Source organism: Carlito syrichta, unplaced genomic scaffold, assembly GCF_000164805.1.
Source record: "Carlito syrichta isolate Samal-C Ts95f unplaced genomic scaffold, Tarsius_syrichta-2.0.1 Scaffold304297, whole genome shotgun sequence".
NCBI lineage: Eukaryota > Metazoa > Chordata > Mammalia > Primates > Tarsiidae > Carlito > Carlito syrichta.
The window spans coordinates 143,571-156,068 of NW_007248393.1; the positions used below are offsets into that span (position 1 = coordinate 143,571).

The window sequence follows — 12,498 nt, forward strand, 5'->3', positions numbered from 1 at the left end:
CTGGGCTCAGGCGATCCTCCTGCCTCAGCCTTCCAAGTAGCTGGAACTACAGGTGTGTGCTACCACGCCCGACTATTTTTTTGTTTTTTGATTGATTGTAGAGATGAGGTCTCACCATGTTGCTCAGGCTGGTTGGGTGGGGTGGCCCAAGCCTGTAATCCCAGCACTTTGGGAGGCCAAGGCGGGAGGTGAACATCTCTTAAAATGTGAATACATTTTTTTTGGCACCCCTGGTATATTTACTTAGTTCATCATTACAATGTGATGTGTTACCCTTTGAGATGGATACTATGAGCCCAGCAGGTTAACACTGGGGTTGCCGTGAAATGTGCATACTTTTTTTTTTTTTGCACCTTCTGTGTGTACAGATCTTAGAAAGAAGTGCCTAGGAAGAAGTAAACGCTCTATAAATATTACCCCTCCCTTTATCTATCTATCATTTTTTACAAATGCCTTTAAATCCTTTTCAGATGATACAGAAAAACATATCATTTCTGTAGGTTCTTTCAATGTCATATTTCTAGAAATTAGAAATTATATAGTATATTTTTTTCTTTTCTTTTTCTTTTCCTTTCCCTTTTTTTTTTTTGGTGGAGATGAGGTCTTGCTATGTTGCCTAGGCTGGACTTGAACTCCTGGGCTCAAGCAATCCTCCCACTTCAGCCTCCCAAAGTTCTGAGATTACCGGTGTGAGCCACCGTGCTTGACCTACATAGTATATTTCTATATAAAGTATAGGTATGATACTTCAGCATTCCAGTCATGGGGACTCGTTATCTTAGAGAGCTTCCATTCCCAGTAGAAAGTTCCTCCAAGCCGGGCCCGGTGGCTCAGGATGTAATCCCATGCCTTGGGAGGCTGAGGTGAGTGAATGGCCTGAGCCCACGGGTTCGAGACCCGCCTGGGCAACTTGGCGAGATCTCATATCCACAATAAATCAAAAATTAGCCGGGCATCGTAACTCACGCCTGTAGTTCCAGCTACTCGGACGGCTGAGGCGGAAGGATCGCCGGAGCCCAGCAGGTCGAGGCTGCGGTGGCCGGGAGCGTCCACGGCACTCCAGTCTGGGCGACAGAGTGAGATTCCAACTCAAAAAATAAATAAATAAAATAAAATAAAATAAATAAATAAAATAAAATAAAATAAAGTTCCTCCTTATATTGATCTTTATGGTGACTTCCACTTTCTAATCTTAGCTGTGCATAAAAGTAATCTTCCATGTGGCAACTGCTTAAGCTTGGAGGATGCTTGTCATATGCTTCCAAGCCCTCTAATCCCAAACCTACCAACTGGGCCGCCATGCCTTGGTTTCCCAGCACTTCACCACCTCAGCTGCTTTCCTCCTGGCTGCTTGGTTGTTTGGCAGAATTTCTCGAAGGGCAGTTTGCCCAGGTGTTCTGTGACGAGGCCATTGATCGGTACTTTCTTTTAACTGGTGCTTCTATTGTGTAGTATAATCTTACATGAGTTTTTGGGCTGTGTTTTCATTCCTTTAGGGCAGGGTCCATGTGCGATTGATTCTTTGTAAGTTCAGACCATTTATAGGTTCCCAGTAAATGCAGGTTGAATGCCACATTTTGGGTGGATTTGCAGCTTTGGTTTATTCCGGCCCCAGGCCTTTCTTTCACAAGAACTGCTGTCCAGGCCAATCCCTGCAGCTGTTGCTTTGGCTCTGTGGATTTTTTTCAACCTGAGAGCAGGGTGTATTTTTATTTATTTCTAGTAAGTGTGACCTTTAGATTTTACTAGACCTAAAAGTCTAGATTTTACTAGACCTTTTCATAGACCTTATTTGTCATGTGTTTCAAATGGTGAGCCTCTCACTGCATGCATTACTAGTCCTTCCTACCTTCCTGATCTTGACTCCACCAGGTCACTGATTAAAAATGATGATTCAGCCCTGAAACTGAGCACGTTACTGGAAACCTTTCTCCAGACTGATATCCACAGTTCTGAGTGCTCTTCAGTCGCTGCCAAACGACCTTAGTATGCACTATTCATCTCAAATTTCTCTGTGAAAAGCAAACATGATCTATTAGAAGTTTGTTAAAATCGAGATTCTCCCCACGTCTTACATGTCTCTCTCCCACTTATCTGTTTCCCACTACTTACAAAATGAAACAAAACTAAACTGGAGAAGCAGTCAATACTATTTTTCTGTCTTTTAGAGAATCCCGATTCATTTTAAGCAGAAAGTAGCATACTGATGTCAATTGATGAGAACTGAAAGGAAAGAGATAACAGTTATCGTGTTCTAAGGATTCATTTTACTAGGAAGCTGCCATTTTCAAGTAAAAGTATTTAGCAACTATAATTTGTAGTTCTCTGATTTAGATGTGTTTAATTTGGTAACTAGTGCTGCTATAGTCCCAGCTGTGTGGTGTCCTTAATGTGAGTGTTGATCGAGTTGAAGTAGAAATTCCCCAAGGGCTGTATTCACTGCGTAATACACGTGGGAACTTAATACTTTGTTACACGTGGGAGCTTAATACTTTGTGATGGTGATGTTGGAAGGAATGATTAGAAACTAAAAAGTCGCTGGGCTCAGTGGCTCAGCCTGTAATCCTGCGCCTTTGGGAGGCTGAGGTGAGTGGACTGCCTGAGCCCGCGGGTTCGAGACCCACCTGGGTAGCAAGACCTCATCTCTACAATAAATCAAAAAATCAGCCGGGCATGGTAGCGCATGCCTGTAATTCCGGCTACTTGGAAGGCTGAGGTGGAAGGATCGCCAGAGCCCAGCAGGTCGAGGCTGTGGTGGCCGGGAGCGGCCACTGCACTCCAGTCTGGGCGACAGAGTGAGACTCCAACTCAAAAAAAACCCCAGAAAAACAAAAAAAAGAAAGTAAAAAGTCTTAAGGAAAGTTCCAGTTTTTAAAAAAATTAAACATTTAAAAAAAATTGTAGGCCGGGCTCGGTGGCTCAGACTTTGGGAGGCCAACGCGAGTGGATTGCCTGAGCCCACCGGTTCGAGACCAGCCCGGGCAACTTGGTGAGACCTCGTCTCTACAATAAATAAATAAACAACATTAACCGGGCATGGTAGCACGCGCCTGTATTTCCAGCTACTGGGAAGGCTGAAGAAAAGGGATCGCCAGAGCCCAGTAGGTCGACGCTGGGGTGGCCATGAGTGTGCCACTGCACTCCAGCCTGGGCGACGGAGTAAGACTCCAACTCAAAAAAAAAAAAAGAAGATTGTAATTTGAGAGGGGGAACATTTTCTATAAAACAAATGTTTATTATAACTCTGTTTCTGTCTATACCAGAGGTTCAAAAAGTCAAATTAAAGACAGAGCCCAAACCTTATATTCTGATACAGAATGATTGCTATAATATGTTATTAAGTGAAAAGTGCAAGATATAGTAGGCTACCATTTGTGGGGGAAAATTTTAAGGATGTTGAAGAAATTGGTACTATTAGTTACCTGTAGTGAGGGCCCTGGTGGCTGGGGGCCAGAGCCTGTAGTACTTTCTGAATTGTGAATTGTGAATCATGGGAATGTATTACCTAACTTAAATAATAAATACATAAGAAAAATGAAGCAGAGTTTGGGGAGGCAACAATAAGTAATCATTCTTTTAGGGTTTTTTTTTTTTCTTTTTTTTTTTTAAGGGTATGTGGGCTTTGGAATTAGATGCACTTAGTTGTAAATTCTGGCTTAGTTGCTACTTGGCAGTTGGGCATGGGCAAATTACATAACTTCACCAAAGTGTCATCTATAATATTTGGGAAAGACCTTTCTGGTTGTTTTTCTGTGTGTGCAGGTTAAATACATATATATATATATAATATTTATTTATGTATATTTCAAATTATATATGTTATATATAATCCAATTATATTATATTTTATATATTAATTATATTTTATATCATTAGGTTGATATAAGTAGGGTTAATTCTGTTTTATATAATTAGGTATATAATTCTATTTTATATAATTAATATAGAATTTTATGGAGAATGGGGTCTTGCTATGTTGCCCAGGCTGATGTCAGACTCTTGACCTCAAGTGATCCTCCTGCCTTGGTCTCTCAAAGTGCTGGGATTCCAGGCATGACCCACTGCACCTGGCCATTTGCGCTTGGCCAAATATAATAAAGACCATTTCAGCCTGGGTGTGAACATCTTCCTCTGAAGATGGCTTTTCACTATCCAAGAAATGCAAAAGACAAAGTCATTTTAATGCTTGGGTTTCAGATGGTGAATAGATTTTTGGCCCAAAGTTATTATTAATCGAAAGTTAACTTTGAATGGATCATTAGATCCAGCCCAAAGTTTTCAACATGTCTTCATAAGAGGACTGAGTGATTAAGCCAATCATAGTTGGACCCTTTTTTCTTGGCTCTTCGGAAGAAATTAGCCAATTAGATACAAGTCATCTCTTTCTTCTGTTTCAACTGTTTTGTGAGAGTGAGAAGCTTTGTACTGTTGAACAGAATTCAGGGTAGGCACCAAAAAGTACACCCTGGATATAGTCAGGGCTACTGTTATATTTATGTCATTGTCTAAGACATTCTTGAGACAGAAAGATTGAGATCCAGGCAGAGCCATTACCTCTGCATTCTCTGTAAGCCATATCCATTCCTAGCTAAATAGATCTATGTCCTGAAAATTTTTGCCAGGGGCTAGAGGTGGGAAAATTATGAGACTAATATTTTCTGTAATATCTATATTCTCCTTTGGTTTATGTCCATATTTGTTATTCCACAGTGAGTAGGCTTTGCAACATGGATCTTTCAGACACAAGGGCCAGAAAAAGAACTCCAGTTGACTAAACCTAAATTAAATTGGTTCAAATAACAGAATTCCAGAAGTAGGGCTGCTTTAGATGAGATTTGGTTTAGGCCCTATATCTCTGTGATTTCTTCAACTTCGTTCTCCTGTGTGTGTAGACTTCTTCCTTAATGTAGCTCTTTTCAGCATAGTAAAAATGATGGGAGCAGTTTTAGATTTTGTACTTTCATGTCACATCAACAAGGGAAGAGAGAACACCATTCCTGATTGCTTCAAAAGTCTCTTTGATTTCACCGTATCCTCCTGGTTTGAATTGGGTTATATGCCCATCCCTGAACCAATAGGATATGCTGTGGCTTATCATTGGATCTCAAACCTGGTATGCCTTCAAGGGATTCTGATTTCATTGGTATGGGATATGGATCCGATGCATTGGTATTTTAAAATACTCATGGGATGATTCTAATATACAGTTAGAAATGACTTTATTGGCTTAAGCTTATCATTGAACACTCTGAGAGCTAAGACTGTGGGTAACTGCTCTCCAAAAGAAAATCTGGGTCTACTTGAAAGATTGATGGGAGAAGGGGAAAACAGATATTGGGGAAGCAAATGTTAGATTACTTGTGGCAGATATATTGATTTCAGACATATTAGCTGCTCCAGGTTTCATGCCCCTTTTTTCTTGTAACCAGAACCCAGCTTTTGCCTGGGGCAGCAAGGTGCTAACCCTCGGGATGGACTGTAATTATAATTAGTCCAATGTCCACTGATAATCTCTTTCTCCATTCTTCTAGCCTGGGCAACAGAATGAGACTCCAACTCAAAAAAAAAAAGAATATATTTCTTTAAGTGTATAATCACCTTTTTAGCAAGAAATAATAAGTACTTTTTAACCGACCTATTTATCTACAACCTCATAATAATATAGTATAAATAAGGATCAGATGTTTTGAAATTTTATTTAATTGACAAGTAAATTATGTATATTCAAGATACACAATGTGATGATTGATATATTTAAGCATTATGTAATGATTAGCACAATCAAGTTAATTAACATATCCAACACTACTCGTAATTACCCTTTGTGTGTGCTGTGTGTATGCGCATATGTGCAGTGAGGACACTTAAAATTCGCTATCATAACAAATTTTAAGTAAACAATATAGTGTTAACTCTAGTCACCGTGCTGTATATCTGCATCCCTCGTTCATTGCAGCATTATTTGCCAAAGCCAAGATATGAAAACAAGTGTCTGTTGGTAGATAAATGAACAAAAAAGTGTTTTATATACATATACATATACACAAAGTAATACTATACATACATATACACATACATAATGCAATACTATTTAACCTTAAAGAAAAAGAAAGGAATTCTGCTACTTGTGATAACGTGGATGAACCTAAGGGTCATTGTTCTAAGTGAGATAAACCAGGCACAGAAAGACAAATACTGCATAATGTCACTTACATGTGGAATCTAAAGAGGTCAAACTCACAGAAGTAGAGAGTAGAACAGTGATTGCCAGGGGCTGGGGGTGAGAGAAATTGGTTAACAAATAAAATGTTTTAATTTCGTGCATGGGAAAGTGATCTGAGGAACTCAAATCAAGACTCAAGATCAAGGTCAAGTTCAGCTCATGGGGATCGAAAGCTAGAAGAGAAGTAGCTGTTGTTTGTGGCAGGACACTGAGATTTTTCTGCCTCTTGTACTGCTGCCTCAGCCTTTTTTTTCTAGCAACCCTAATCTGACTTGGCCAACAACTGGTGAGGAGAAAAACCTCAAGAATTCAGCTATAAACATCTTTAGTTATTCATTTCCATTCATGTTTTTCAGTTTGATTTGGTTGCCAAGTATCGTATGAAATGAATTCTATGTTTTTTTTTGCTATACTTTTACTAATTTATCCATTGTTAAAATTTAAGGCCACAGCATCACATTATATGATTTCAGAGTTTATGGGTAAACAAAATATTATTTTAGAAAATAAGATTTTAACTTTCTATGTCTAGTAGAATTGAATCGAAGTTACTTATGAAGAATGTTTAACTCATCTTGAACTGTTGTTTTCAAATATTTGTCCCAGGCTTAAAAAATAAAGCATTACAAGTTAAAATTGTAGGAAGTCATCAGAAGACTTACCCTTCTCTTATGCCAGGGAGAAGAGGAGTTGGTTTCTTCAGTTGTGGAGTAACATCGTTGGATAATTTTTTATATATCACTATTTCTCTCTCTTTTTTTTTTTTTTTTTTGAGTTGAACTCTGACTCTGTCGCCCAGACTGGAGTGCAGTGGCCGCTCCCGGCCACCACAGCCTCAACCTGCTGGGCTCTGGCGATCCTTCTACCTCAGCCTTCCAAGTAGCCGGAATTACAGGCATGCGCTACCACGCCCGGCTGATATTTTGATTTATTGTAGAGATGAGGTCTCGCTGCCCAGGTGGGTCTCGAACCCGCGGGTTCAGGAAGTCCACTCACCTCAGCCTCTCAAAGGTGCAGGATTATAGGCTGAGCCACCGAGCCCGGCTCCAGATACTTTCATATATGATTATCCATGACTAGTCTATCAAAAGAACATAGTAATAATATGGATGTGTGAAATCTATAGTTTCATTCTACTAATGTGAACAAGCACCTGCCACATGCAAGTTGTTCATGGGTCATGGTAGGGGCAGGTGGGATCCAAAGATGTGTCAATTCTGGATACATCTTTAACAGAACTTTAAATCTCACATTGATTATTGGTTATCAGTTGCTTCCCTATACAATGTTTCATCAAAGTATCAAACGCTGACATTGAATGAATTTGTATAAACTTTCAATGTTGATATTTAGGGATAGCAAAATGACTGATAGCAACAAAGGAAGGATTTTTTAAAAGTCCAAAGCCTGGATAACCCAATGATGGTCATCTCTGAAAAATAGAGATTTGGCTACATTCAGAGAAAACAAGGTCTGAGGCATCAGCCTGAGAGCTAAAAGAAAAACTGGTAGAGATCTTTAATTGCAAGTGAAAGAAGCCACCTAGTGGTTTGTTTCATAAGCTAAAGTTGTACCAACATATGACACAGCTCATCCGTGGACTGTGTAGGTCTCTAATCAAGTGTGACTAAGAATCTGGTCCAGAAAGCAGGGTCATGTTCATTGAGGATAAGCACAGTGCGGCTCTGTCTACCATTTTACTTATTTATACCATCATCTTTTTTTTTTTTTGAGTTGGAGTCTCACTGTGTCACCCAGACTGGAGTGCAGGGGCGTGTTCACAACCACTGCAGCTTGACCTGCTGGGCTCAGTTGATCCTTCCACCTCAGCTTTCCAAACTGCTGTAGCCACAGGTGCATACCACCCACCCAGCTAATTTTTTGATTTCTTGTATAGACAAGGGCTTACCAAGTTGCCCAGGTTGGTCTTGAACCCTTGGACTCAGGCAGTCCTCTCACCTCGGTCTCCCAAAGTGCTGGGATTACAGGCTTGAGCCACCTCGCCTGGACCTTTTTAAAAATATCTCAAAGGAGTTAAGACAACCTACACGAAAGTATTGTGAGATAACACAAACCAGAAAAAGATTAGAAAGAGAAAAACAATGAATAAAGACATAAAAAGCCAGAAATGGTAGTGATTCAAAAGTGTTTGCTAAATCTGGTGTGTTTTCTATGACAGGACTCTACGTTTTCAGATACGAGTGGAAATTGATCACTTATAAAATTCATGCTGTCCAGAAAGATGAAACAATTTCTAGGAAAAGTAAAACCATATCTGATGCTTAGAGCAGAGAAATTGTTCTTCTGGAGGTCCTCACAGATAGGATGCTGCCTAATGTAAGGTATCATGTCCTCCATCCTCAGAGTAGAAACAACTCTGAGTCTCGGAGGATTGTTTCTTAACTGTGCCCACACTGATTTGGAGGCACACACATACTCCATGTTCAGGACTTGCAGTAACTTATTTCATGCTCACAATAAGCCAGTGAGCTAGGTAGTTTTGTTATAACCATATGGCAGGTGAGGCGAGTGAGGTTAAGAACTTCCCCAAAGTCAGGCTGTTAGCAAATAGCAGCGTTGGGATCCAACCCCAAACAGTCAGGCTCAGCACCCATGGTCTTTTCCAATATACTATACCGAGTGGACGTTGAAGTTCAATATGGCCCATTCACTGAAAACAACAGTACTTTGAGTTTTTTCCTACAGTTTATACAGTCTGTGGGGATGCGATAGGTATGCTTTAACACAATGCTAAAGATGAGACCGGGGTTGCATGTTTCTGAGATGATTTAGTTGACGGTGCTCTCTTCCAAGGTCACAGACTTTGTTCTTGACCCTAATCAACGATCACTTGTGCACATGCTTGCGCACACATGCCTTTGGTCAAAAAAAGAGGACCATGGCCAGACATAGTGGCTCACGCCTATAATCCCAGCACTTTGGGAGGCTGAGGCAGGAGGATCACTTGAGGTTAGGAGTTTGAAACCAGCCTGGGCAACATAATGAGACCTCCGCCTCCACATAAAAATTAAAAAAAATTAGGTGGGTGTGGTAGTACATGCCTGTAGTCCTAGGCCCAGCTACTCAGGAAACTGAGGCAGGAGGATTGCTTGAGCCTAGCAATTTGAGGCTGTAATGAGCGATGATCATGCTACTGTACTCCGGCCTGGGCGACAGAGCAAGAGACCCTGTTTCTAAAAGAAAAAGAAAATAAATAAATAAAGAGGAGCAGGAAAGAGTACTCAAACTCACTACTTATTGACTTCTAGAAAGTAGCTGAAAGCCCATGCCCTGTTGATGGCATATCCTCAGGTACAAGATCTCAACTGCAGTCATAACAAAACACACTTTGTTTTGCTAGCTTTTCTTGTTCAAAGTGGTATCTATACATTTTTATGAATGGCAGCTAAATTGGTTTTTCTTAACCAGTCATGAGTTGATTTGCAACAAGCAAGACAAGGCTTGAAAGAAACTTAGTAGGGAAATAATGGCATCATTGAAACATTTTCAGTTAGAGGTGTCAACACATCATATAACTTGAGTCCTAAATTGAGCATTTAGACTGATGTTCTTTTAAGCTATGCATTAGGGTAGTCGTGTGGTTAATGTCATTGCTGAGAAAGAGTAAAAGGTATACCCTCTAAAATGATTGTTTTATAGTGACAAGCCTCCTTAAAAACAAATTCCTTAACATTTTAAAGGGATCTCAGTGAAGATTCAATTGCTCCTAAAAGGTTTGAATTCTGTACTGGGACTCACATGATGGCCTACTGCACATAAGACTGATAAAGAACTTTCCAGAATGATAACCTTTAGTTGTTGTATTCTTGACAGAGTCATCCTATCAAGGGAATATAAATAAAAAAGAGTGGTGCAGAGATGGGGTGAAGGAAACACTGATTAGGAACCAAGAAACTTGGGATTTTCAGGTCTATGTTATTCTGGTCACGAAGGGAGACAGATTCTTTGTGTGCCAGTGTCTCATGAATTTTGGAGCCAGACTTGGGTTCAGACACCCATTTCAATACCTACTAGCAGAGGACACTGGATTAGTCAATGAAGCTCTCTGGGTCTCAGTTTCTTTATTTATCAAATGGCCTTAATAACACATAGATATAGCCAGACTTGGTGACTCAGTGTGTAATCCCAGCACTTTGGGAGGCCGAGGTGAGTGGATTGCCTGAGCCCGCGGGTACGAGACCTGCCTGGGCAACTTGGCGAGGCCTCATCTCTACAATAAATCAAAAAAAAAATTAGCCGGCCTGTTAGTGCGCGCCTATAGTTCCAGCTACTTGGAAGGCTGAGGTGGAAGGATCGCCAGAGCCCAGCAGGTTAAGGCTGCGGTGGCCGGCCAGGAGCGGCCACTGCACTCCAGTCTGGGCGACAGAGTGAGACTTCAACTCAAAAACAAACAAACAAACAAACACATAGATAGTATTAGGCACTCACTGTGTACAGGCATTGTGCTTTGGGTATGCCTTCAATATTTATAACACTCTTCAATGGAATACTTACCCTTGATGATCCTACTTTACAGGTGAGATCACTAAGTGGAGAGAGTATGTGATATGGAGAGTTTAAGAAAGATCATTTACACAAAGTGCCATCTCCCCTGGTACAGAGAGAGCAGCTTCTCTGGGAATGGTAGCTGCTGGTATTCCTACTGACTTTATCTCATCCATTTCCTGTACTTCTTTTAGGCATGCTTTGAAGATTAATGAAAGAGGAGAACCATGTGTTTGAGCTTAGGAATGAGACAGAGGTTTAGGCCAAAGGGTGTAAATAACACAGAATTTTTATTCTCCTGCAGGAGTGGCAGAAACTCAACTATGATATCTATACCCTGCGGCAAATTCGAAGGGAAGTGAGAAACAGATGGAAACGCATTTTAGAAGATTTAGGTGAGTCTGAAAGAGATTGTGAAGTGGTAGAAATAACTAGTTGTGATAATTACTCTTCAGTTTCTCCACGATGGTTTTTATAAAAGGAATGTCAGTAACTGATTAACGCTACTATGAACGAATTATTTTTCCAATCCTGCTCTTATAGCCTCCAGTACAAACATCTGATATTTTTGTTGTCACCAGCCCATGTCTTGAGGACACACTCTTGCCGCGTTACTTCATTTGTCCCCAGTACAGAGTAGCACCGTCATATGGGGACTACCATTTATATTTTTGGCATTGTACTTTGGATTAGATGGGGGTGATTAGCCATTTAGTCATAGCTATGTAAGATGAGGCCAGTTGAGCCAGGTGCGGTGGCTCGTACCTGTAATCTCAGGTTGAGGCAGGAGGATTGTTTGAGACCAGGAGTTTGAGACCAGCCTGGGCAACCTATCAGGACCTTGTCTCTATAAAAAATAAAAAAATAAGCCGGGTGTGGTGGCACACACCAGTAATCCCAGCTACTCTGGAGGCTGAGGTGGAAGGATCCCTTGAGCCCAAGAAGTTGAGACTATGATGACTCTGATGAGATGAGACTATGGTATCACGCCACTGCACTCCAGCCTGGGCAACAGAATGAGACTCAAAATGAACAAACCGAACAACCAAAAATAAAACATACACACACACACACACACACACACACACACACACACACACACAAAACCACAGATAGTTGAAAATATTATTTGAGCCGGGCACAGTGGTTCACACCTGTAATTCCAGCACTGTGGGAGGGTGAGGTGAGAGGATTGCTTGAGTCCAAGGGTTCGAGGTCAGCCCGGGGAACATGGTGAGACTTCGTCTCTACAATAAATCAAAACATTAGCTGGGTGTGGTGGCACATGCCTGTAGCTCCAGCTACTTGGAAGGCTGAGGCAGGAGGATTCCCTGAGCCCAGCAGGTCGAGGCTGCGGTGGCCATGAGTATGGCACTGCATTCCAGCAGTCTGGGCGACGGAGTGAGACTCCAACTCAAAAAGAAAAGAGAAAATATTATTTGTAAGAGAGACAACAAAATTAAGTATAGAATTTCAGAAGAAATAAAAGGAATAGCTGGGCTCGGTGGCTCAGCCTGTAATCCCGCACCTTTGGGAGGCTGAGGTGAGTGGATTGCCTGAGCCCTCAGGTTCGAGACCCGCCTGGGCAGCGAGACCTCATCTCTACAATTAAAAAAAAAAAAAAATTAGCCGGGCGTAGTAGCACACGCCTGTGGTACCAGCTACTTGGAAGGCTGAGGCGGAAGGATTGCCAGAGCCCAGCAGGTCGAGGCTGCGGTGGCCGGGAGTGGCCACTGCACTCCAGTCTGGGCGACAGAATGAGACTCCCA

At 41.3% G+C, this 12,498-nt stretch overlaps 1 protein-coding gene across 1 annotated transcript in view; it reads left to right on the forward strand.

Annotated features, from left to right (window-relative positions):
* MREG (melanoregulin) overlaps positions 1 to 12,498 on the forward strand; it is a 44,783-nt gene that overhangs the window by 30,236 nt on the left and 2,049 nt on the right. The window contains exon 3 of the mRNA XM_021713136.1: positions 11,034 to 11,124. Within this exon, the coding sequence (XP_021568811.1) occupies positions 11,034 to 11,124 (91 nt within the window). The remainder of the gene's footprint in view (positions 1 to 11,033; positions 11,125 to 12,498) is intronic.